This window comes from Mus caroli, chromosome 15 (assembly GCF_900094665.2).
Source record: "Mus caroli chromosome 15, CAROLI_EIJ_v1.1, whole genome shotgun sequence".
Taxonomy (NCBI): Eukaryota; Metazoa; Chordata; class Mammalia; order Rodentia; family Muridae; genus Mus; species Mus caroli.
The window spans coordinates 21,347,336-21,372,967 of record NC_034584.1 but is presented as its reverse complement, the minus strand read 5'-3'; the positions used below and the strand labels follow the sequence as shown (position 1 = coordinate 21,372,967).

Sequence of the window (25,632 nt, the reverse complement as noted above, 5' to 3'; positions counted from 1 at the left end):
GAAATACCCAACTACGCATGGTCAGATGTGTTTGCCTACTATATCAAATGTCAGGGTCATAGATGCTTAAGCAAGAAAATAGGTCATTTCTCTATGTGACAGCTAAGCCTAAAGGTCCAGGGTCGATATGGGCAAGTCCATGCTGTTAGAATCCTGGACCCTTCCTGTATTTTTGCTTAGTTATTCTCGAATGGCACTTCCTCCAAATGGTCTAAGACTTTGCTTTAGCTATTCCATTAACTCGTTCACATCATCACCGTAAAGGAAAAAAAAATACCAAGAAAACAGTCCCCTTTCTCCCTATCGTCATGTAACTGTTATACATTGGATACACAGCTTTCATTCACCCTCTTCCAGCTAGAGCATGGTCATATAACTGTAAGACAGTCTAAGAAAGAGTTCACCTGTTAGTGACCATGTTCCAGCTGAAACCAGGATTCTACTGCCAAAGGGAGAAAGGGAAGTTGGTTATTTGGGAAGAATGGGCAGAATGTACCCCAACCACACTCGTTTGAATCTCTTATTTCAGCAGCTTTTATAACTCATAATTAAGCCTCACAGTTATCAGCACAGAAACGATGGACACAAAGAGATGTGTGGGTAATAAACACCGCTAATTCAGAAGCAGAGCACCTCTAATGGTGGAAGCAGTCACATATCAGAGCAGTGGCGGGCAAGCATGTTCTGTAAAGGTCTGGAGAGTAAACATCCACATCTTCTCTGGATATATTTAAATAAAAGCATAATAGCGATCCAATAGAACATGACTTACAAAAACAGGCAACACGATTTGTCCCCCAAACCACAGTGGCCTACTAGCCCAGGTTGTCACGGGCTTCAGAAACATGGTTTGAATGTAGTGACACTCACTGATGAACCCAGCAACCAAAGCAGGAACCAGGAAGATACCTGCTACTGGGGCAGCCTTCCTATTTATTGAGACTGTACTAAAAACTACATTAGCACTCTGTATCTATTGCTTCTTGTCCCCACAACCTCTGACTGGCTGAGGAAACACCCTGTTTTCCAGAAGACAAGCAGACACAGGGGAGAAAAGAAGCAGCACCCAGATCAGACCCCATCCCTTGCTGCTCTCCAAGCCCTCTCCCTTCCAGGTCAAAGAATGTTTACCAGAAGTCAGCTGTGACTCACTACACTAGGGATATGGAACCTGAAGAGGCCACCTCCTATAGCCAGGCAGGAACCCCAGTGGAGCCAGAGGACACCAACCAACCGACAAAACTTTCGACCCAAAATGTATCCTGTTTACAAGAAATGCAGAGGTAGGGGATGGGGGATGGAGCCGAGACTGAGGGAATGGCCGACTTATAACCGACCCAACTTGAGAGCCATCCCATGGGCGAGCACTAGTCCCTGACACTATTAATGACACTCTGTTATGCTTGCAGACAAGGGTCTAGCATGGCTGTCCTCTGAGAGGCTCCACCCAGTCGCTGACTCAGACAGATGCAGACACCCACAGCCAAACAGTGGGTGGAGCTTGGGGACTCTTATGCAAGAAAAGGAAGAAGGATTGTGGGTCACATAGGGGATAGGAACTCCATAGGAAGACTAACAGAGTCAAGTAACGTGGACCCTTGAGGCTCCCAGAAACTGAACCACCAACCAAAGAAAATATATGGGCTGGACCTAGGCTTCCCCGAATGTACACAGCAGATGTGCAGCTTGGCCTTTATGTGGGTCCTAAAAACTCAAGTGGGACCTATCCCCAAAACTGTTGTCTGTCCATGGGATGTGTTCTTTCTAGCTGGGCTGCCTTGTCTGGCCTCAGTGGGAGAGGACATGCCTAGCCTCACAGATTCGATGTGCCAGGGAAAGGGGATACCCAGGAAGACCCCCCCCCCAGGCTCAGAGGACAAGGGGGAATGGGAAGAATGGTTGTGAGGAGGGAGTAACCTGGAGGGGGGCAGTGAGCAGGATATAAAGTGAATAAGTGAAAAAATCAATAAAATAAGTAAGTAAATAAATAAGCAAACTATCCTACAGTTCCCGGTAAGTAAAATGCATGCACATGAACTATTGTATCACAAGCAAAGCAGCCCTGTCAGGCTTGCAGTGAAACACACCGCGACGGCAAAGCTCAAAACACTCCTGTCCTGGAGGTTTATCCTGGCTTTAGCAAGGAGACACCTAACCTTTGGCTTTGCCTGTATACCAACTGCCAAGGTCTAAAACGCTGGAACCCCTGTAACTAATGAGGGGCTGTGAAGGTGAGGGCACCATCGCAGTCACTGAAAAGTTGCCAGGTCTCCCAAAGTTGAGAGAGGCAGAAGAAGGCATCAATTAATCATCATCCCTCTCGATCTTGCTCTGGGGCAAACATGTACCCTTGCTTCCCACACGCGGCTGGCTATGTTAATGTGTCACAGCACGCTCTCCAGACTTCATGATCCTTATCAGAGCCACACACACCTCTTCCAGATTATTAAGAGTTGCCACAGGGTGGTAACCGGGAAGTGGGATATCATTTGAGATGTAAACGAATGGAATGACTAATTAAAAAAAAAAAACAAAACATTTTTTAAAGGGGGGAAGAGAGCTGGCACAGAGAAAAGAAGCAATGCGCCATCAAACCCCTGGGAAATCAGGACACAAAAGCTCCCTATCCTGTCTTTCCCCTCTCTTGTGACAAAGGAAATAGCAGCTCTTTCCCTTCCTTGTCAGGGCCAATGTTTATTGTGTCTGAGGCAAGCTGGAAAGCAAATCTATTATTTCTATGTCTGTACTTTCTCCGAATGTGTGTTCATTTTACAATGAAATACACATCTCGGAGCCTTTCTTAGCACACACAGGTAGGTTCCTAGAAGCAGGTTTCCCACTATCTCAGAAGGAAAGCAGTAGGGCTGCTTAGAATCTGTTCTGTTTACCCAGCTACGGAGGGAACCACATCCTCCACGGTAAGTGGTCTGGATACCCCAGAACTACTGAACGTATGCCGTAGAATCCTATCCTTGTGCAGCCTTCTTAGCGCAGGTGACACCTGCCTTTTCTAAGAACATAAATATATTTTTAATCCCCTCTCCTTACCTAAGGGTGGAGTCTATGTGTTTTATGACATAATTTTAAGATGCACCGCGGAAAGATGGGTTTGTTTTCAAACTGAAACACTTAGTTCAACTAGCTCAGAGGGAAATGTCACGTCTGAGTCAGGAATCTTTGCATGTGGTTGCCGCTGTTCTGTTTACACGGCTAGCAAGGGGCACCATCATCACCATTACCATCACCATCACAGTAATTACTGTCAGATGATCTTGTTAGCACCATTGTGTGGGGGAGTGTGCCCAGTGCTGGGAGCACCAGTCTCCACCCCTGAAACACTTGCACACTGAGGACGTGCATGCAGAAAACCTTCACGACTCGCTGTTGCCAGGCAGAAGGAACATTCTGGGCTTTGCTTCTCTCCATCACCTCTTTCCATATTAGGCACAACTGCAGCCCTCCCTCCCTCCCTGGGCAAAGAATCTGCTGCAGTCCGGTGATGCCTCTCTGAGACACTACTACAGGCCACTGTGCCAAATCCTTAATAGCCCTGGCTGGTGTTTACCCAGGGAGCAAAGATTACGCACAGAGCATGCCAACGTGACACAAATAAGGCTGAAGGAGAAGAGAGGATCTGGACGATTCTTGGAGCCTCCTTTTAAGGTCGTCTCATCTGTATCCCTAAGGAGAGGGCTAATTGATCCAGAGAAGCAAAGCAGTGTAGAGCTGCCGTCCTAGTCACCGTGTCCCTTATGTGTGTCTCCAGAGACAGCTGGGACATTCCTGCCCTCTGGTTTCCCAATTTCAGCTTCAGAACACTCTGTGACCTAGATGTACGACAGGGATTGCTACATCCAGGGTTTGCCCCTTGCCTTTCTCAGTTTGGGATTCTGAGGCAGCTGCTGTCTGGCAAGGGAGGTCACTGAAGACAGGAGTGGAGCACAAAAAGGCTAGAGGAAGGACGGAGGAGTGAGTGTGAGGCTGTGAAACAAAGTGAACTGGAGACGTGTGTGTTAGGGTCTCGCTCAGATTCCTCCTACCACACGAGCCCCCAGATGACGTCATTCCCATCCAGATCAAAAGGCCCCGGGACAATATTCCCTCATGAAGTCATTTTTATTTTTTCCTCTTCCATTTTCTGGTGGCATCAGAAATAATTGCTGAAGGGGGGGGGGAGCCATACGCAGTGTTTAAAGACTCAGTAATTCTCCTTCTGAATCCTCTCGCAGACTGGCTCTTGTTATATAAAGAGAATTTAGGCTGCAACAGGGCCATCCAAACATAGAGAAACTAAAACATCTGGAATTCAGTTGAAAGAGAAGTTTGGTGGCTGAAGGAAATACCAATTTTCAAAATAACCTCTCCTCCCTGGATGTTGGCCCTCTACTTTTTCAAACACACACACAAAAGGAGAAATTGGTGCACTGTATTTGAATCCCAGACCCTTAACTGGTCTGTAGAACAGAAAGCAGCCCTTTCATTCTCCAGTCTTAAGTTCAAATATCAGGTGACTAAACATTTAACGTTCTCTGTCTGCATGTGTGTTCAATTTGTGCACACCCCATATGAGACTCCTAGACACAAGATTCATATTTGTGTAGCACACAAACTGGCTTCCTGTCACCCGGCACATGCGTACCAAAGCAGGGGAAGCTGCCTGGAGTGTGAGCGCCACCCAGGCTCTTGCAGCTTAATGCCTTGGGACATAACCATGAACCCACGGATGGAGGATGACCCCTGAGAGCCTGAGGCTGAAGGACTGAAAGGGAAGGACAATGGTGATATGTGAAGAATGTTCAGAGGTATATTCCAGCATCCTCCTTACTGCTAGAAGGGACATGTGATGTTCCAGAGAGAACTTTGGTGTCTTTGGGGGAAACTAGAACCGATATTTGTGGACAGGAAGAGATGGTTGTATGTTTATTCACTCATGAAAACCTTTAAACCTCTTGATCTAGAAATAGGAATGAGAAAGTCCACAGTGCCAATAAGATGAAACCACACCAATGTATAAGAGGAATGTGCAAGTTCTGACCCTGAACCTCTGTGGGTAGCCATGGCCTCACAAGGTAGATTGCTAGGATGCAATTAGAAAGTACTTGTAGACATCCTGGACTCCCCTTGAGAGTCCACGAGTACCATTAGTCCTTCAGGCCCACAAGGTCCATCTCCAGAACACAATAAATTCAGACTGACCATATTCAGGGGAGAAGGACATGCCTGACTTGACTTTGTACAGAACAGATTTCACCTCGCAGAATGAAGGTGAGAGACCTTGGAGGTCCTCCCTTGTAGATACTGAGAGATAGCTATACTTTTCACTCACTGAAGCCTGTGACAACACTCACACAAACGTGACTCCAATCCTAGAAAAGGTCAACAAGGCAAGCTAACCACATAGTCTGCCATTCCATCCGAAACAGGGAGAACAAATAAACCATCCAGAATAGACCCTCCAGGAACCCTTTCCAGAGCTGTTTGGGAAATCTGGAGACCAGGTGACTCTACACCCCTCCCACACAACTGAGCTACCATCTAGGGAGGTGTGGATTCTCTTGCTCTGTCTGCCACTGGGGTGTGCACTAGGGTCCAGTCGCAGGGATTGAGTCTGGACTCAGACGTGACCTATTTAGTGTTGCTTAAGGATGTGTATCACTAGCATTCTTTACTGCTTCTGAGAACTTGACAATGGGCCCTTCATACCACTGGGACAGGCATCAAGATCAACAACTAATAAGTAGAGCCTCATGAAGCTGAAAACCTATAAGGCAAAGGACAGTGTCATCTGAATGAAGCAGCCACCTCTAGAATGGGGAAAAAAAAAAAAAAACCTTTTCACCAGCTTCATATCCAAAGAGGACTAATATACAAAATATATAAAGAACTGAAGAAACTAGGTACCAAAGTTTTAATAATCCCATTTAAAATGGGGCACAGATCTAAGCATAGAACTCCCAACAGAGGAAACTGAAATGGCCGAGAAACACTTTGAGACCTTTGTAAAGGGCAGAATGTTTGCCCCTCCCCCCCTTCCAACTGGGACTCTTGAGCCACTCAACTAACATGAGGTTCTGAGAATGACATTGCTTGAGTTTTTTGGCCCAGCCCTTAAGGAAATGGCAGCTCCTACTTCCAACTATTCAATATCAGTCCCTCTTTAGGGAAAAAAAAAAAAAAAAAACAAAACAAAACAAAACAAAACAAAAAAAAACAGCACATGCCCCAATTCATCAACAGCACAATTAATTTCAACAGTGGTTGGTAGATGAGGGCAAATCCAGTAGATGCGATATTCTGGTGGGCTTTTTAAAACATCTTCAAATTGAATACCATTAGAAGTGAAAACTGATATAGAAATATACATATATGTGTACATATATGTGTATGTATGCATACCATATGCTTATCTTAACTCTGTCAAGAACATTCATCAAACTATAGTATAGCTGCCATGTTTTTAGGATACTGAGATCAGAGCTACTAAGGCAGATCTTTTCTGCCTTATTCTTTCTTTTCTGCAATAATAATCTCATCTCCCTAAATAGCTAAAGAATCCTTTGGTGGAACATCTTCAGTTGGAAGAATTCTTTTTAAAGGATCCTGATGGTAAAGACTGTCCCTCAAAATCTGTGCCCCCCCATGTTCTGCATGACCCAGATAAACACATCATAAAGAAGTGAGGACCTGAAATGTCTTTTGATGCCAAATGGCCATAAAGTGTCAAAAGGGAGGCAAGCCCACTCAGTTAGGACTTTGCTCTGTCAGTCAGAAGGGATAGATCTGCGCACAGCCTGACACACATACCCCGTGGCCCTTTGGTGTTGTAAACTAGAGGCTGTCGTCATATTTTAGTGACGGCAGCAATACAGATCAGCTTCACCAGGGGCGGGGAATGTCAGGAATCTATTGAGGCACTGCAGGGCTTAGGAAGGAGGTTGCCCATTCAGTGGTGGTTAAGATATCACCCGCAAAACAAACTCTCCTGCAGTAAGGACAGATTGTATTGTTCCGCATGTTCTTAATCAGGTTCAAATATTAGCCCAGCTGGGTCAAAGTAGGATTTCAAGAGTGATAAATATTTTCCATGGTTGTGGGAAAGAATGGAGAGAGATAAATGATTAATTCCTTCAACCAAACTCCATTAACATCTGTGATGGCTTCAGGATACATAGAGAAGATGTCGCCTTGTTAAAACCAACTGCTGACTCTGGCCTTGGCCTACAGTCATTTGTGGACTGAAGCTAGGCTCACAAAGAGCCACTGTGAGAATTATCTGTTACTTTTCAGTAACCAGGTGAGAGTGCAAGCATTTACACCACAAGAATCAGCAAATGCTAAAGGATGGGGGCTCCCTCCCCCAGAGTGTGACTGTTGAACATTTCCCAGTAGTACCACTGCTACCCAGGCCAAAAGGGGTTCTTTCCATGGCCCTCCCACGTATCTGCAGGGAGCTCAGAACCCCTTCTCTTTACGTGAGTGTCCCTTACTCACATCTGCACTGATTTCCAAATGAAAGGTGGATCCAAGACACTCAAGGATACCAAAGCTTAAATATGTTTGCTTGCAGGAATCTTACTTCCACCGAAGGGCAGAGCACACAACGCTGGGTTGAGGCACTTGGTCAACTTTCCATCTTGGGTCTTAGATATTAAAGAAATGCATTCTCAGTGGATAAGCCTGATGAGAAACATAAAATTGTACCCCAAATCCTGCCAGTCTGAACTGTTAGAACAATGGAAACTCAAGAGGACATTTAAATCAACGTCGTGTAACCTTCCATTGAATGCAATTGCTAATAGTATTCTCATACTAATTTGTCCATTGTGTTATTTAAAAGAGCCTTGGTTTTCCTAAACGCAACAACCTTTCAAAAACCCAGAAACAAATTGAGGGTATACAAACCTAATCCAAAAACCACCAAGTCTTCAAGTCACAGACACAATGTAAGCACACTAAATTTTAAGATGTAAAATTAAATGTAAATAAATGCATAAATATAAGTGGGTTTCATGTTTAGACATGGGTCACATGCCCAAGATAACACATTACAGACAAGCAAGTCTACCAAAACCTGGAGAAGGGACAGAAGACCCTGAAACCCAAGCATTTCAGAGAAGTGACATACCAGCCTCACCACTCCAGAGAAGAGAACAACAGAAAGATCTGGAAACACAAACTGAGTTCACAACTCTAGTCTCGGGCCTTTTCAAACAGACTTGTCCTCGCCCAGGAGTCCAGAATGGTCACGTTTTCCTTGTGAAGACACCCGAGCTTCAGCACATAGGCTAAGAATTCTCTCCTGTTACCACTTTAAACTGTTTCCTCAGCCCCGTGACCCGCTCGCTCTCGCTGGCCGACTGTGCCACCTGTGCATCTCTCCACTCAGACAGCTTGCTCCAGGACAGCAGGCTCTGCACCCACAAAGCAGAACCCAACACGGCAACCAGATGAGCTTCAGCGCTTAACAGATTTCTACCTCCTGAACAACTAAACGTGTAAGCATAGTTACCCAATTAAAGCACTTTCACAACAAGACACACTAAAAAGCATAGAGTGAGTTTCATGTTCAGACGGGCCCCATCTCCTTCCATGTCATCTGGAATTGGGTGGGGATGACTGATTCACTCATACCCACTTCGCCCATCTAATCAGGGTACCTCGAGGGGCCAGCTTGGCTGCTGCTCCAAGGCAGGAACCAAAGGAGGTCAGATAAGGAACCACCAAGCCTCAGGCTATAGGGGAAGCTTTCCTGCATATCATGAGCTAGTCTACTTTCCTGGTTTCCCCCTTCATTGGCATCCAACAGTTCTTGCTTAGAGATCTATCTACCCTCCCAGGCCTGCTACAAATGGGTTTTGTTTGTTTGCTTGCTTTTTCCTTCGGTTTTTGCTCTTCCCCTCTTAGCTCTTGACCTTGAAACTGGCAGTAATTCTTCCAGTGTTCTTATTAACAGTGCATCCTACCTGCTTAAGGGGAAAGCTTCTTCCTGCATCAGGTGAATGGTGCCTGGAGCCACTGGACTGTAGGTCACCTAGCAGAGGGTGCCTGTGATGCCTAAGGCCCACATCCCCAGTGTGTGATAGGCATCCCTATCACGTGAGCCTCGCTGTTTTGTGAGTTTTGCTTTTATCAAAGGTAAACTCTTTTTAGCTCCCTGACAGTTACAGAGCAATCCGGGACATCGAATTCCAAAATGAGAGGCAAGTAACACAATCAGCCTTGATGTGAGGTTCAATTAGGACCTGCTGTGATGGAGTTCAGAGAACGCACTTGTCAGCAGATCCGTGACTTATAAGAGTTATTTCTTGTTTAGACACAGCACCAAGGGACCGAGCCCGAGGCACGTAATCTCAAATTTAGCAAGAGGAAAATGCTCCCCCAACTATAAATATTTTATTTCTAGCCTAGTTCCAATCTTCCACCATTTCTACAAAGAGGAAAAAACAAACAAGTCTGGGAGGCAAACTCGAAGACAAAAACCACCAAGTGCTGGAGACTGAAAGTTACCTCATCAGAAGAAAAACCAAAAGCCAGGAGCCTGTTACCCCAGAGGACTGAGAGAGGTTCTCAGCTGCATGTGACAGTCCTGGGAGATAACAGGAATTATCATGTACATATTTATGAGTGCGGGCACATGGGCCTCTTTTGTTCTATTTATGTTTTTTTTTTAATTAGTGAAACTTTCAGAGAAGAAGCTAAAGTTTGCTCAGTTCACATCACCCACAGTTCGAGATATTCCTTATCAACAACTAGTTACTATTTAATTCAATTTTGATAATACTGCTGCACGTGACAGCAGCCCTCAATCCCTCTCTGCCAAGTCGCCCTGCTGGAACTACAGAATGATCAGGTGCCTGGGCCCCCGCTGTGGAATGGTTTATCAGTGTGTTCCACTTGTTTAAAATGTCTGGTTGTCCAAGACTCTACTCAGGGAGCCGGTGTTGCAGAAAAGAGAAAGCCTTGCTTTCGGGAAAGTTCAGATGTCTGGGAAAGGAGATGTATGACACCCGGGGACCAACCTATCGACCGGTGCAAACACTTATATGTCTCTAAAATGTTCTTGAAGGTAGTTAGTTAATCCGTCAACTGTGCTAAGCACAGTTACAAAGGACATTGTCAGGTGCTTGGCTTAGTCTCATTTTATGTAAAAAGTTACTCGATATAACAGTAATCTGTTTCTTTTCATTCAACAGAAGTTGAGGAAGATAAATACTAGAGAACTACAGAGAGAGGCAGCCTTTAAGGAAACTATCACAATCAGCTACATCACCGCACATAAACCATCCCATAGGGGCCACATGGGCCGCAGGGGCCACAAGGCCATGGTTTACAGAAATAGTCTGAGGGGCTCTTGTTCCTAGAGAGTACAGTTTCTTTGGCAATAAGATAAACTATGATCCCTTTCTTTGTTTCATAATTTTCTTTCTACTTCTTCATATTCAATTTTTGGTTACCTCAATTGGAAATCTAATGGGGACATGTAGGTGACTTCTATAATGTCTGTCTGGCTATAGCGATGCTCGGGCCAGTATGTGCTGACTCCCTGTATCATCGGCCTCCTGGTACCTGCTTGTCAGCAGTGAGAGGGCGCTGGACGTGCCGGCAAGCACACACTACATGCTCATCAAGCTTGCAAACTGTACAGCTTATGAAGTGCTTAAATATCAACGTTGATAAATTGGCATAATATTCAACTCCCAGAACTGTCTTGTCAAATCTTTAAAATGAAAAAACTTAGCAAAATTCATGAGCTCAGATGTCTACCACTGTCATCTCAAAAACTTAAAAAGAAACATCAAAAATTTCAAGTATATTCCAACTGTATGTGGGAAAAATGTGGCTTAAAACTTCCAGGACACTGTTTCCTTATTCGAGGAAAAACAAACACTCCTTTGCATATATTCCTTAAACTCAGATCGCTAACCTTGCCAAAGAACATTTCCTAGGATTATAAGTTTTCACTTAAACATATTTAAACTTGTCAGAATATTTTTTAAGATGAATAACAATCGCAACAGACTCCAGAGAAATAAAATGCCCTCATTACCTTCTGCCTGGTCCACAGCCGCCGCCTGCAGGCATTTCTGCCCTTTGAGAATTAGAAGTTGAGCTGCCCCTGCTTGCCAGGACGCTGACGGCCAGAGAATGCTGTCTTGTCCACAGCACAGGCTCTAAGAAGAGGGAAACCCCAGCAGGGGAATTCTTCCCTTTCTGGAGAAAAGCTTTCCTCCTCTACTGAGAAAGTTGGTGTTTACAAACTTCCAGAGCGCCTGCCTCCCTCCCGCCTTGAATGAAGACGAGGAGTGGACTATTATGACAGCCCCCTGCTAAAAATAAAGAGGTCACCTCTCACTCCAACACCGTGACAGGCAGCTGGGCAGGAGCGCTGCCCAGTCGCCCAGCATTTTCCCTGAAGTCCTGTGAGAAGGTGTCACCAGGGATGACTTCACCTAGAGCCTGCCCTCTTTCCTGAGTGTGTGTGTGTGTGTGTGTGTGTGTGTGTGTGTGTTTTCCTGGCAAGACTTAAGTGCCTACCAAAAGGTGGAGTAGCCATGGACAGGTTGAAACCTCACTCCAGCTATCGGATCTCCTCCTTTGAGTCACAGGGGGGAGTTGGAGAGCAGTTAGAGAAAGAGAGTGGGAGGTTTGTTTGCATAACGCCTTCCACTCCATAAAAAAGTCTCACCCAAAAGGAGAAAAAACAAAACAACACACATCATCATGGGGCAATCAAGCTGTGAGGGACACTGTTTTGCAAGAAAAACTTTGGATCATCTAGGTTTCTTTCCCAATTCACAAGAAGCGCGCACAGGAATATGAGCCTATGTGGCTCTGTGCTGAAAAGCTCCGTCCACCCTGTGGCCAGGGAGTGGCCGGGGCACATGGCCGGGTGCTGGCTCTAGGTGTTCTTATGCTTCAGTTCCTTGCTGTTTGTTTCTCAGTTGCTGCTCCTTTCACAGGTTCTAGCTTCCAAACTGCCAGGAGACTCATTCAATACTACCCCATAAAAGCTTTGAGTTAAAACCTGAACACATCTTCTTTCTCTCTTCCTTCCTTTCCTTCCTTCTTCCTTCCTTCCTTTCTTCCTTCCTTCCTTTCTTTTCTAAGAATATAAGGGAAGTGTCAAAGCAAGATCTACTAGCTAAGAATTGATCATTTTTCTCTTTTAAAAGCATGTATGCTCTACTTGGTGCATTAGTCAATCCAAAAGACACCTTTCATGTGATATTTTATATAGTATCTTTTTTTAAAAAAGGAAAAGAAAGAAAGGAAAAGAAAGAAAGAAATGGTTTTCCAGATCTCTGCGGAATTGAAAAGTCAAATAATTTAAAATAATTACTTGCTTTCTTTTGGAAAATATTGTCCATTTTGTGACATATGCATGCCACACTTTAAGATAAATATACTTAAATAATACCACAAAGTACTTAAGCAGCTCCCACAGAACACGGTGCTTTGCATTGTGCAAGTCTGAGGTCTGAAGTACATCTACCTAAGCGGGGTCCATCTACTCAAATGCAGAACTTATACTTTTACATACAGCCTATTTTATGAATTTGTATGCCAGCCTTGCTCAGTCATGCTAATCTCTGTATTAAGCCAACGTTCATGTGCACCCTGCCAACGTGAACACTCTCTAACACATAGCTTGAAAGCACTGATTACAGAGCTTTGTAATCAGTGTGGCAGTAGCCTCATACAGCCCGAGCCACAGGCTACCCCTCCAGAAGCTGCAGCCTTTTAGGACCTGAGAAGCTAAAAGGCCGAAATCTGGGATAACACTGGCACTTGACTGGACTTGGCCAACACAAAGGACTATCCCTACTGCCTTTTACCCCCACATGGAAACCATCCTTTTTCAGTACCAACAGTGTATATGGTACCTGCCCGTTAGTCACTTCATAAGCATCCCAATTAATCAGATAGACTATCAAGGTAAGTGTAGGGTTTGTATCCAAGGGACCATTATCAAACCTATAATAATGGCCTGAAAGCCATTATCATGATGCTGATAAACCAGATACACACACACAACCAAAAGGTGTATCCTTTAAAATGAAAAAGTGAAAGTTCATGGTTTAATAAAATTTTGAAAACTGCTAAAGTTGCTAAGTTCCATAGGACACTATAAATCTTCACTGTACCTGCTTCATAAACTAAGCATTCATCTTCATAAACTAAGCTTTAGCATGGGTATGCATGGATGTTTTTCGAAAGCAGTGTACACAGGCTCAGTCTTCTGCAGAGAGTCACAAATCCACTGTGGTCTAGGAATGTATCACCCAGGGATGAGGAAGGACACTGCACCCAACCCAAACTTACCTGACTAAACTATTTCCCTAGAAGTATGAGTAACGGCCATTCAAACGAGACAAAAACAAACAAAACACCATTAATGCTTAAGACAAAAAGTAAAGCAGAGGCCCATCAGGTCACACTGGACCAGCTCAGCATCAGGTCACACTGGACCAGCTCAGCATGGGAGGACAGAACAGATTACCCTCCTTCCAGGTCCTTACAGAAGCCCGCCAGGCCGCATGCATGTGTGAAACTGTCAAAACCGTTTTTGGTTTGTTTGTTTGTTTGTTTGTTTGTTTGTTTTTTAAAAGAACATTACAGGGCGAGATGAGATAATGGACTAGTTTATGAGTCTCTCTCTCTCTTTTTATAAAGTCACTAATGCTACCACAGGGGCCCCACCCTAATTAAACTGTCCACTTGTAAGTACTTCTCCAGGGGCCTTCCCTCCAAATACTGCCAGCCTATGCATTTGCAGTCTGAACTTTCCCCTGACCACGAAGCTTTTTCTTTTTTTTAATTAGGTTTTTTTCTTCATTTACATTTCCAATTCTATCCCAAAAGTCCCCCCATACCCCCCACTCCACTCCCCCCCCACACTCCCACTTCTTGGCCCTGGCATTCCCCTGTACTGAGGCATATAGTTTGCAAGACCAAGGGGCCTCTCTTCCCAATGATGGCCAACTAGGCCATCTTCTGCTACATATGCAGCTAGAGACACGAGCTCCAGGGGTACTGGTTAGTTCATAATTGTTGTTCCACCTATAGGGTTGCAGATCTCTTTAGCTCCTAGGGTACTTTCTCTAGCTCCTCCATTGGGGGCTCTGTGATCCATCCAATAGCTGACTGTGAGCATCCACTTCTGTGTTTGCTAGGCCCCGGCATAGCCTCACAAGAGACAGCTCTATCTGGGTCCTTTCAGCAAAATCTTGCTAGTGTATGCAATGTAGTCAGCTTTTGGATCCCCAGGTATGGCAGTCTCTAGATGGTCCATCCTTTCCTCTCACCTCCAAACTTTGTCTCTGTAACTCCTTCCATGGGTGTTCTGTTCCCAATTCTAAGAAGGGGCAAAGTGTCCACATTTTGGTCTTCGTTCTTCTAAAGTTTCATGTGTTTTGCAGATTGTATCTTGTATCTTGGGTATGCTGAGTTTCTGGGCTAATATCCACTTATCACTGAGTACATATTGTGTGAGTTCCTTTGTGATTGTGTTACCTCACTCAGGATGATGCCCTCCAGGTCCATCCATTTGCCTAGGAATTTCATAAATTCATTCTTTTTAATAGCTGAATAGTACTCCATTATGTAAATGTACCACATTTTCTGTATCCATTCCTCTGTTGAGGGGCATCTGGGTTCTTTCCAGCTTCTGGCTATTATAAATAAGCACGAAGCTCTTTCTTGAGAGCACACTTGAAACTCAGCCCGTATCTTCTGAGCAGCTCCCTGCCGGTCCAGCCTCACCCCGCATGACCACCCATTCTTGGCTATATGTCCCCACTCTCTATATGGCAAAGTCCTCCCCTCTGCTGCAAGAACACATGCATTTTTCTCTTGAATCATCTCCCTTTCCACTCTTGGCCATGCCACAATGTTTTTCTCCAGCCAACGTTGTCCCCGAGGACAACAAGGTGTGACCTCGAACCTAAGACAGCGACTTTGCACCTAGATGTGGGTCTTACAGTCACCTCTTTCCCTTGGCGTGACTTTGGCAGGTTCTCCACAAGTTCCTGCATGTGGGCAGCGTACTGAGCTTTCCCTGTGTAAACTTGATTGAGTGGGCACTTTGTGTGGACACAGTGACAGTGTTGTGTCACTGTTGGTTTTATTAGCATTCATATTGTGGGTTCAGGACTGATGGATTGGTAGGTTACCTAAGACTATCATTTAGTCAGTTATTCTAGAAGAGCCTCTAAACTCTAGAGTCTAGAAAAGCATTAATCAAAACCCCTGATCATATCTCCACACTCACTTGGGATACTATATGTGGCTCCAAAGAGAACAAGTGTTCCTTATACACTGTTGAGCCTGGTTATCCTGAAATGCACAGCAGGTTAAGGATGTTAGGCAAATGCTGAAGAGAAGCATCTTTCCATCTCCGTGTTCTCACAGTGCTGGCCTGCTGGAACTGAAACCAAATAATAAAGGCTAGCTCAAGGAAGCAGCTCCGGCAGCTACTGGGGACAGGCATGCCACAGAGTGAGAGACAGAGGTGTTTCCAGGTGAGTTAGGGGAGGCCCATTCCCTTTCAAAGGTCCTGTCTGTGCCCTTCTTGAAGTCCCTCAGGGTTCTGCGACCAAGTGAGCTCTGAGCACACCTCTGTACCACATTCCACCAGAGGTGTGGCTTGGCTCTCTAGCTCGCCCTCAGGAACTATATCTAGTGGGGATTTCCAAGGATTTTCTTGTAGGTGGAAAGTTGGACTAGTGTAGCTAAAGGATTCTCTATAATCCACAAATCCTCAATACTAAGATGCCCTGGGCCTCAGAGGGAGATCTAGAAGCCTGACTTGGCACCTTTCCACCTCAGTCTGCCAGCCAGACCCCTTCTAGATCCTTTCTCTGTCTTTCTCATTCCTTGGAGCCAGAACTCTTAGGGTTCCCTCAGGGCTTTAATACCTTCAATATATACTCCCATCCACTCCACCCTTGGTCTCAGATCGGCTCTCCCTGTCCTTGCAGAACAAGCGGGGGATCCCTCAGCTGGGGACTCCTTACGTGAGCACAGCCTGCCAGTCACTGCTGTCTTCTCTGCAATCCCTTTACCACAGAAGTGATACCTCAGGATGTGAGCTCTATCTGAGTTTTCTCCAGAGCACACACCTCAGAACAAAGAAAAGCTATGCACTGACTCCACAGTCTGCCTTTACCTCCTTCCCCTTCCTCACTCCAACCCTCCCATGTACCTCTGCCTGGGCTCTCAAATTCATGGCCTCTTTCTTCAATTTGTGTTGAGAGAGAGAGAGAGAGATACATGCACACACACTCATGCATACACACTCCTAAATATATAAATACAACCTCTTTAGTCCATATAATGATTTATATATACACACACACACATATATACATATATGTATACATACATACATACATACATACACACATACAACTTCAGGATGACCACTTGGAACTGGGTTGGTGTTCCTTTCTGAGGAAGACCTATGTCCCCCCACTCTCAGCATTCCTTAGTCATCTGTAGTTCTGTATTGAGGTCTGAGGTTTGTGATGTTCCCTAAGCCTTAAGTGTGGGAACTGTGTTGTGGATGTATCAGTTGGAACTGGGAAACCCACTTCTTATTAGCTTTCAGTGCCACAAAATGCACAGAACCTCACCATTCACAACCCTCGAACAGTTGAGATGTAGCTAATCTGAATTGGCGTGCCGTAAACGCGCACGCCAATTTGCTTTCTAGACTAAATGGAGACTAGAACGTCAAACATCTCGTTAATAACTGTTCTATGGACAGCATGCTGACAGATTGAATATCCTGGCTAATTGCAGTTATGGAAAGCAGTTTCACCTGTTTCTCTTTTTACTTTTTAAAAACTATGTCTGCCTATAGACAATACTGGATTCTATTAGAACAGATCAAGAGTTGCCTCGGCATTGAGGGGCACACACTGCTGCTCTTGCAGCGGGCCTGAGAGGTCTATTCCCAGCACCCACGTGACAGCTCACAGCCACCTGCAAATTCAGTTTTGGGGATCCAACACCCTCTTCTGACCTCTTGAGACACTTGCACACACACATGACGCACAGACATCCATGCAGGCAAACTACCCATAAAATAAAATAAAAATAGAGATAAAGTTTACAGTTACAGTGCTAAAACCACCTTAGCAACTGTTTCAACAACATTCTAGAATTGCTGTTAGTCAGAAGGGACAAAGTAGAGAAATCAAAAGACACAAATAAGGTGGACTCCGAGAGCAGTGCATAGGCCATGTCCACCCTCAGTGTCCTGACTCAGGTCCACTAGGGCTAATACAGAATTCTCTTGCCTACAACAGACTCCACCCCATGTGACTTTATCTTTTCCGGAAGCATCGCACAGGAGGGTTTTCCTCAAAGTTCTTTTCAGCCAAAAATAGCAACTCTGTAAAAACCAACACAGTGACTGTGCCCACCTCTGAGCGTTGTCTCCCCCGTCCTGTCTATTTTCTACAAATATCCCCACCTCGGAGGTGTCTGGAATTCATCTGTTAGAAGCTTAATCTCCAGGTGGGTGGTATTGGGATCTGTGAATGCCCACTGGGTCCTGAGGACAGAAGTTTCATGAACGACTTAGTCTCCTACGAGCTGCTGTGGGTTAGTGATCACACAAGTGGGCTTCAGACACTGCCCACGCCCCTGACTTTCCTAACTCCCAGAAGCATGAGCTAAATGCTTTCCAAGTTACCAAATCCATGGTGTTCTCTTACAGCTCTTACAGTTCTCTTACAGTGGATCATGGGCTAAGGTGGTCAATAAGGTCCATTTCCAGTCAGCCTGAGACAAAGTCTCCAGCTGCACCCCTTACCCTGGGTAACTGACAGGGTGGACCCTTCCACCATAACATTTCCCCCTATCTGACTCCTAAGTTTTATGATAATCCAATATGTCCCTAGTTTCTTGACCCAAGTATTCATAACTTGTATTCTGTCAACTTCTGACAGCCTCATCTGGGACCAAAATACAATTATGTCTTTGCCAGTAAACAATTCAATTTAGTCACTGATTGCGCCACATTTTTGTGCCCTGCATAAACCATATCTGCTGCCCCATCCTAAATAAGACTTGTTAAAGTGAAGCTATGTAGAGAGGCCTGGAGAGACTGCGCAGCCACCCAAGGGATGCTGAAGAAGCACGTCAGCCTAGTGGAGAGTTAGAGGCCAGATGTGAAGTACACGGATCTTCAGAGGAAGAGGGGGGAAGCCAGTAGCATGGGAGAAAGGCGAACAGGAAAGAAGGAACTAGGTAGGCAGAGGGGGCTAACAGAAGCCCAAGATGCCACAGCCTGCCAGAGCTGTGTTCCCTTTCAGCGATGGTGTGTCATTCTGACCCCTGTGGTGACGGTGTATATGCTGACTCACCAAATATAAATTCATTATATGGCACTAATTTTCAAGTTGTAGTAGTTAATGTCCACCTGAACATGTGAAGTTAAGTATACAGTCTCCTCCCTCATGGGCAGGGCTCCGGAGAGGCTGGAGAAGAGCAGCAGGAAGTGGCAGGGAATTCTGAGTGCAGGGGTAGCCTCAGGAAATTGGTGATGAAAAGAAGGCTTTCTGGCAAGCGCTCAGGGAAGAAGCAGGAAGAGAGCAGTCACCCCCTACCTTGAGAATCACATCACCCCACACTAGGATTTCTCTGCTGTGTCCAGCCACGACTGTGACCCATTTCATAACACTGAACTTGGTCTCTGCAAACTTGGCTGTCTTTCCTGGGGGCGGGGTATTGATCACCTGAAACTAGCTTCCTTCCTTCCCAGTCCCTCACCTCCACTGGCCTTTTGTTGACGAGTTTTTGCTACCAGATCAGCTTTGTTCTCCTTCCCACCCTCCCTGTAGCCACACAGGCTCCACTGCCCTCTCTCTCCCCTGCCCCATGCAAAGGCTCCTGTGAAATGCCCAAGAGAACTTAGACCCTTGTGCAGTCTAACTCTTCCCGGGCCAGATTTCCCAGGAGTCAGTCTGTCCTCCACGGGCCTCAGCTGCTCACTCATGCGCACACAGCTCTGTTCTAGGGCAGCGTGTATATCTGAGTGGTATAGTTCCTTGACAGAGAAACCCTAGTTCCAAGAAATTTAGAACAAGCAGCTATCACCGTGAGAGAGCTCTGGCAAGCCTCTCTGCCCTTCGCAAGCATAAGGCAATGGAAAGGTTCCAAGGCCACGAGGGGTGGAGTTAGAGGTCTTTGAGGACAGGGAAGACAGGGGTGACTCAGTGGGGGCGGTGCTCAGTGGAAAACAAACTTTATCTCCGGAGTTTAAACACACAGAGGCAATTATATATAAGCACCTGTTTAATGACGGGCTATGAAATGACTGCAATATGCTGATCTTCCTTATTACATGTTGTTGATGTCAGTGCTAAACATTTCCCTCACTTGAACAACGCTGCTATTTCTTGGCTATGCATTTACACTTCTCTTTTGCAAAGAAGCAAAGCTGAGCTCGAGGTCATCGGCCACACAGCTAGTATAGTTGATCATTTTTGCTGTCATTTTGAAGCTGTGGCTTATATGACAGATAGCTTCCCCTGAAATCCCTCCTTGACCTATGCTTTGCAGCAAAGCAGTGGCCAAGGCCAGGTGAGATCTGCCCATGACTCAGCCTTGGCCCAAGATAAAACATGTCCTCAGACACTAGGGAAATTTTTCCTGAGGCCCCAGGGCATGGGAATCCACACTGCTGGCCAATGTCCCCCAGCCTCTGGGCCTTCGTGAAGAAGAAGCTGTGGCTTCAGAAGTGTTTGCAACAAGGAAGGCCGGGTGTCATGACGATCCCAATGAGTGGGAAAGGAAGAGTTTCCTTTACAGGACCCTCACTGCTTCTCCACCAATGATATGAAAGGCTGCTATTTATGCATGGCTTTCATTGGCTGCTGATAAGCCAACTATCTCAGTAGAGCAGTGCTCACCTCAAGTTCTCACGAACAGGACAACTTGAAAGGACCTCGTATGCCATTTTGTTCTAAGAACAAAAATCCCTTTGTCTCAGCCATTTGGGTGTTGCAGGAACAGAATATCTGGCAATGAGTATCTCATTCAGGGTATCTATTGCTGTGATGACACACCATGACCAAAAGCAACTTGGGGGAAAAAAGGATTATCAGGCCTACACTTCTACGTTGTAGCCCATCCCTGAGGGGAGCTAGGACAGGGACTCAAACCCGTAGGCAGGAGTTGATGCAGAGGCCAAGGAGGGATGCTGCTTACTGACTTACTCACCATGGCTTGCTCAGTCTGCCTTCTTATAGAACCCAGGACAGTCAGCCCAGGGATGGCACCACTTACACAATGGGCCCTCCCATATCAATCAATAATTAAGAAAATTAAGGCTTGCCTACAGCCTTATCAACAACATTTCTCAGATGACTTTAGTTTGTGTCAAGGTGACATACATCTAGCCAGGACACTGGGTAATTCATAAAGTAAGAAGTTTGATTTCCTATATTTCAGGAGGCTGGTAAGTCCAAGGTCAAGGCACCCACATCTGACAAGTGTCTGCTGACTGTCTTAGCCTGCAGTGAAAGTCAGAAAAGCAAGAGGATGTATCCAAGAGAAGGGGGTGAGACTCCCCTCTTCACCAGGATGCCCCTGCCACAGCAATGCGGTAAACCTATCAATATTAATGCACTTATAAAGCAGAACCCACACAGGCACCCCCTAAGGGTCTCCTTCCCCAAGTCACCAACACAGTTCAGATCACAGTGCCCTGCAATGGACCATGAGCTATAAAACCAAAATTTCAATCTTGATAAACTGAGCCCAGTACACATTACTAGGGCTGTTCATGACTCCCTGATCACATGCTAGCATCTTGAAACAATGTGCTCCAAGATGCACCATCCACTCCTGGGAGTGCACACCAATCTGTTACTGTGGGCTATGTTGAATCATGTTGGTTATGACAGAACAGCCATAAGGACAGCACAGAGATGGGTGTATACCCTGTCATGAGCCCTACCAGCTTCCTACACATTCAAAAGAAGTCGAACCAAAAAGCTAACACCGGTCCATCACCATGAGCTAGACTCTAGAAACTGTTTCTCAGTAGCTTTCTCACTAACTCTTCCCCGCCCCCCCCTCCCCCCCGGGATCCCATTCAGGGCAGCACACTGTAGTCAAGTATTAAATCCACAGACACTCAGAAATGATGAGAATTGCTGGGGTCTCTCCTGTGTTTTCATGAGGTCCACTAAGTTCTGGTGGGTCCTGTAGGTAGCTTCCTGTTTGGGTTTGTCTCCTGTTTTACTCAGCATTAGACTGAGAGTCAGCAAGAAACCTTGAAGCTGGCAGCATCAGCTCACACAGTGTTCAGAGGGCCCACATGACTGACCACTGGTCATGTCGAATGGATCACTTGGCAGAGGCAGTGTTTTCAGATAGGCACACTGTCAAGCCGCCATCTTTTCTTTCCCTACTTAATCCAATCTACGCTCAAAGAATTAAAGGTGAGGCTCAAGGGACCAAAGTCTTAAGGCCTATGCAACGGAGTGTGGGCATGTAGGAGGGGCTCTTCTCTCCTCCATTGCTCCAACCTATGAACCCGGGTTCCGGTCTTCTGCTCTCTGCATGATTTAATGCCATAGTTCCAGTCACAAAGTTGATTTTGTCCCTGACTGAACATTGATTCTCTAACCCCTCACATGAGCTAAAGGCCATCTCTGTGGTTGTCACACTTGTCCACTTGACACTGCCCTCATGACAAGTGAGACACTGAGTTCCTTCCAAAGTGACTCCATCTCCTTCCTACCTGGTGTCAACACCAGCCAGGAGACAACCTCAGCAGCCAGCAGCTAGGGGACAGTGACACAAATGGGCAGTAAGTGTCTGCAGTCCACACATATATCCATCCCTATGAATGCACATGATAGAGGATGCTGTACAGGCTCACGCATTCTTGGGGTATGAGCTGTGTCCACGGAATGGGCCCTGTGAACTCTTTCCAGTGTGCTCCCATGAAGCCAAGAGTAACAAGCTGTCATTTTCCCCCCAACTTTGACAAAATCTCCAAAAACTTCAATACACCAAGCCCTGATTTCCTCGCCAGGTGGGTCATCCGTCCCGACCTTCTATGTTTGTCTTCTCTAGAGACGATTAGATGAAGCCCATGGCTTAAAAATAAAACAAAATTTGGCCTCACTGCATGCGCCTACTTTTAGCACTAAACCATGGCAAGCTCCCACACAGCTCCCCGGGAGTTTTCACAGCGGATTCCCACCGGTAGCTTTGCCTTCAGCCTTATCCACAGCCAACACAAATATTTTCTCTTCAACTCGAGTTCATGTTTTCTGCTTAGTTTTTGTTTTGTTTTGTTTTGTTTCATGAGACAAAATCACAAGCCATACTAAAAATGTCAAAGTACAGTGGCCCTGCTCGGACTCCTCCTGAGCTGGCTCCTCTGGCCAGGAAGGCAGTTAAAATGTAAGGATCAACTCAGTCCTAAATATAAGTTGAGAGCAAAGGAACGCCGTGTGTCAGAAGCTTTACGAGAGGTCAGAGAACAGCACGAGCCCCGTCATGTGCAAGCAAGGACATCGTGTTTACGCTGCTCCGAAGGGCAATGGCTGTCCCTTCTCCCCATGGCTGTGCACCTGGCCTCGTGTGAGAAAACAGACAGGAAGTTCCTGTCAACAGCGACAAAGCAGCCTTGTCTGAGTTCTGTGTGGTGACAGAGAGTGACCACTAGCCCCATAGCTACAGAGGAAGGCTACTCTCAGGCCAGTCTGCTTAAGACTGAGGCTGGAAAAGACGAAGTCGCTCCTGGACTACCCCCATGAGCATGACAACTGTCAGGGTAAGACTTGGGCACAGAGAAGTAAATCCTGGGTTCCAAAGAGCATTAGCTAAATTTCTCAGGGAAATGCAACAACAGGATGGACACATACACAGACTGACTTAAGGGAAAAACAAAACAAAACAAAAAAAAAAAAACAACAAAAACACCGTTCCTGTACTCAGGAGAGAGAGGGTTGGCAAGGCTGACCTCTATAGGACAGAACAGCAGGCTGGACAGCCCAGCAGGAGAAACTCCAAGACAGAGTCTAATCACAGTCTGAAGGGCAGACTCCTCCAGTAGACATCAGTCTGCTCTCAAGGCTTTCAAACACTGGCTGGACAACGTCCACCGCAGTTATGAAGTAGGAGTTGCTGTATTCACAGTTCACTGCTGAGCTTATTCTATCTAAAAAGTCCTTTACAAGGGCATCATAATGGGTGTCTGATCGAACAGATACGCACTGTAGCCTAGATGAATTCACACCTTTTTATTTTTATTCTATGTGAGTATTTTGCCTACGCTGTCTGTGAACCACTTTCATGCAATGCCTGCAGAGGCCAGAAGAGGGCGTCAGAACCAATGGAGCAGAACTATAGATGGCTGGGAGCTACCACGTGGGTTCTGGGAATTGAACCCAGGTCCTTGATAAGAAGCAGCAAGTGCTCTTAAATACAAAGCCATCCCTCCAGTCCCCTTACATGTACACAAATTTAAACACTGCACTGGGGGAAGCTCCCAGTGTTCATAGGGGGCAGATTACTGTGCTTGTCAAATGGACCAAGAAGATTATAGGCAAGCATTCACTCTCTTTCCAAGAAAAAAAAAAATCTGACCAAGAAAATCTGACTCTTTGGAACAGACAAGAAAATTCCAAGCTCTGTTCACTCATTAGCACTCATTTGTTGGAAACCCTCTGCACAGATCCCAAGAGGCATTGCAATCATACACCAGCTATGGAGGTGTCGATGGGTTCAGATGCCAAGGATCTAAGGCAAGAAGGAGGCTTACAGATGTCATGCCCAAACTGCAGGACAGAGGGACTATCAGCAAACAGCTCGCTCTGCGATGTGTTGTCAGATCCCTGTAGGCAGTGAAGACTTACCCGTTGTGGAGAGGCGTGTGGGACCAATTTGGCTAAAGAAAATTGCTTCTCCCAGTGACAACACAGTAGTGGCTGATCAGACCAGGGATAAAAATGCCAGGTTCCCTGTTCCCAGTCTGAGATTTGGGGTGCCACTGTATGGCTGTCCTGGCTCTAGAGAGTCCCGTAGGGGTCAGTTGAAGGTCTTTATCTAGCCTTCTCCCCCTTTCCCACCCCTCCTCCCTGAAGGTGATTCCTTGCCTATTCCTTGACACAGTTTTGCCTCAGCAACTTAGTGTCAGCCTCTGGGGGTTCCTAGAGAGGACAGTGCATCTAAGTCACTCGCCCAGGGGTCAAGATGGACGTGCTGGTACATGGGAGATCTGCAGTTCTATCTGAGCAGGCTCTGGGTGGAACTAAAAACAACCCACCACATAAGGCCATGTGAGGCACAGCCGGTCACACGGGCAGGGATTTATAGGGTTGTGTAAGACTTCAAATTCCAGAGTCCACCTTTTACATCTGAAGACAAGACAGAAAAATGCTTTGTTCTGTCTTCAGACAGCCCTCAGAACCAAGATATACACAAGAATGGTAGCTGCCATCTCTAACCGCAGAATTTTGGAGGCACCGACAGGAGGACGGGCATAACTTTGAGACCAGCCTGGGCTATAGAGTATGTCATAAGCCAGTCTGAACTACAAGAGCGAGAGACCCTTTCTCCAAACCAAAACACAAAAGCACGGTGTAGCCACAGGTTCGGGATCTGCTAGACTCTGCCAGGGCAAGCCTGTTTAGGTACTTCGAACGAAACAGAGCTGAGGAAGGAAAAGCCATGGAGACGGCACCCGATGATGCTTGTCAACGGTATGGAAGTTACCACAGAAAATAGATTAAGAACAGTAATAACAGCAACAGTGGTAATCAAAAAAAAGTATCGCGTATTTCATAAGGCTTGGGTGTGAGGAATGCACTCAACATCAGAAAGGCAAAGTGTCATACAAATAAGAAATAATACGATTGTTTCTTCAGTACAGCCTGTGGTCGGATGATAAAAGAGAGATGGAGTGATTTCAAACCTAATAAAAACATCACCAACTCCAATTCTCAGAAGCGCTCTGTCATGATTTAAAAGGTGAAAGAAATCGTTCTGGAAAACACATCAGTCTCAAAGAGGAGCCGGAGTCACTAAAACTCCAATGCAGAGAACAGCAGAAGGAACACCGTAGAACTGATAGCAGTGTGAACGTGGCGATACAGAACATAGCAAAGCACCGGAAAGAGGTGTGACTTCATATGCACCACAGACCTGAATGCGCCTCTGTTGAATTTATATTCCTGGGTGTCTACATTCTTGAGCTGGCCAACAGATTCCCCAAGAGATTGGCAGTGGAAGGGGGGCCACGGATATCTTATGCAGGTGGGTATTCAAGATCACGTTATGCCAGGCATTCGTTGCCTCTCAGTGGACCAGGAAGCCTTCAGTGGACCAGGCTCATCAGGCTCAAGAGAGGGGGAGGGGTTAGAGGGGTAACAGCTGAGCTTTGGCCACCCACAGTACGGCAGAGGCATCTGAGACACATAAAGAGGAAAGAGCCAAGAGGGTTTACTGAGGGAGGAAGCTGTGTGTTAGCAGACAGGTGGACTCAACATCTTCACACATCAGAACGCTATGTAGTCCTTGAAAGCTTGCTTAAGGGGAACAGCGGATGGTGTGGGAGGCCTGACATACCCTGAGGAGACTGCAAACTTCTGTAGGAAGGGC

At 45.9% G+C, this 25,632-nt stretch overlaps 1 protein-coding gene across 5 annotated transcripts in view; it reads right to left on the bottom strand.

Moving 5' to 3' along the window:
• Positions 1 to 25,632, bottom strand: part of Retreg1 (reticulophagy regulator 1) — a 130,223-nt gene that overhangs the window by 21,946 nt on the left and 82,645 nt on the right. Inside the window, exon 1 of one of the 5 annotated variants that reach the window (XM_021183637.2) lies at positions 18,618 to 18,687. The exons of 1 other annotated variant lie outside the window; for it this stretch is intronic. Coding sequence is in view for 2 of the 4 variants with exons in the window: in XM_021183638.2 (XP_021039297.1) it covers positions 11,347 to 11,405 (59 nt within the window). In the remaining 2 variants the exon portion in view is untranslated. Of the gene's footprint in view, positions 1 to 8,963; positions 8,986 to 11,047; positions 11,618 to 18,617; positions 18,688 to 25,632 lie in introns of those variants that run through there. 3 more of the 5 variants (XM_021183636.2, XM_021183638.2, XM_029469634.1) reach the window with 3 other exon arrangements.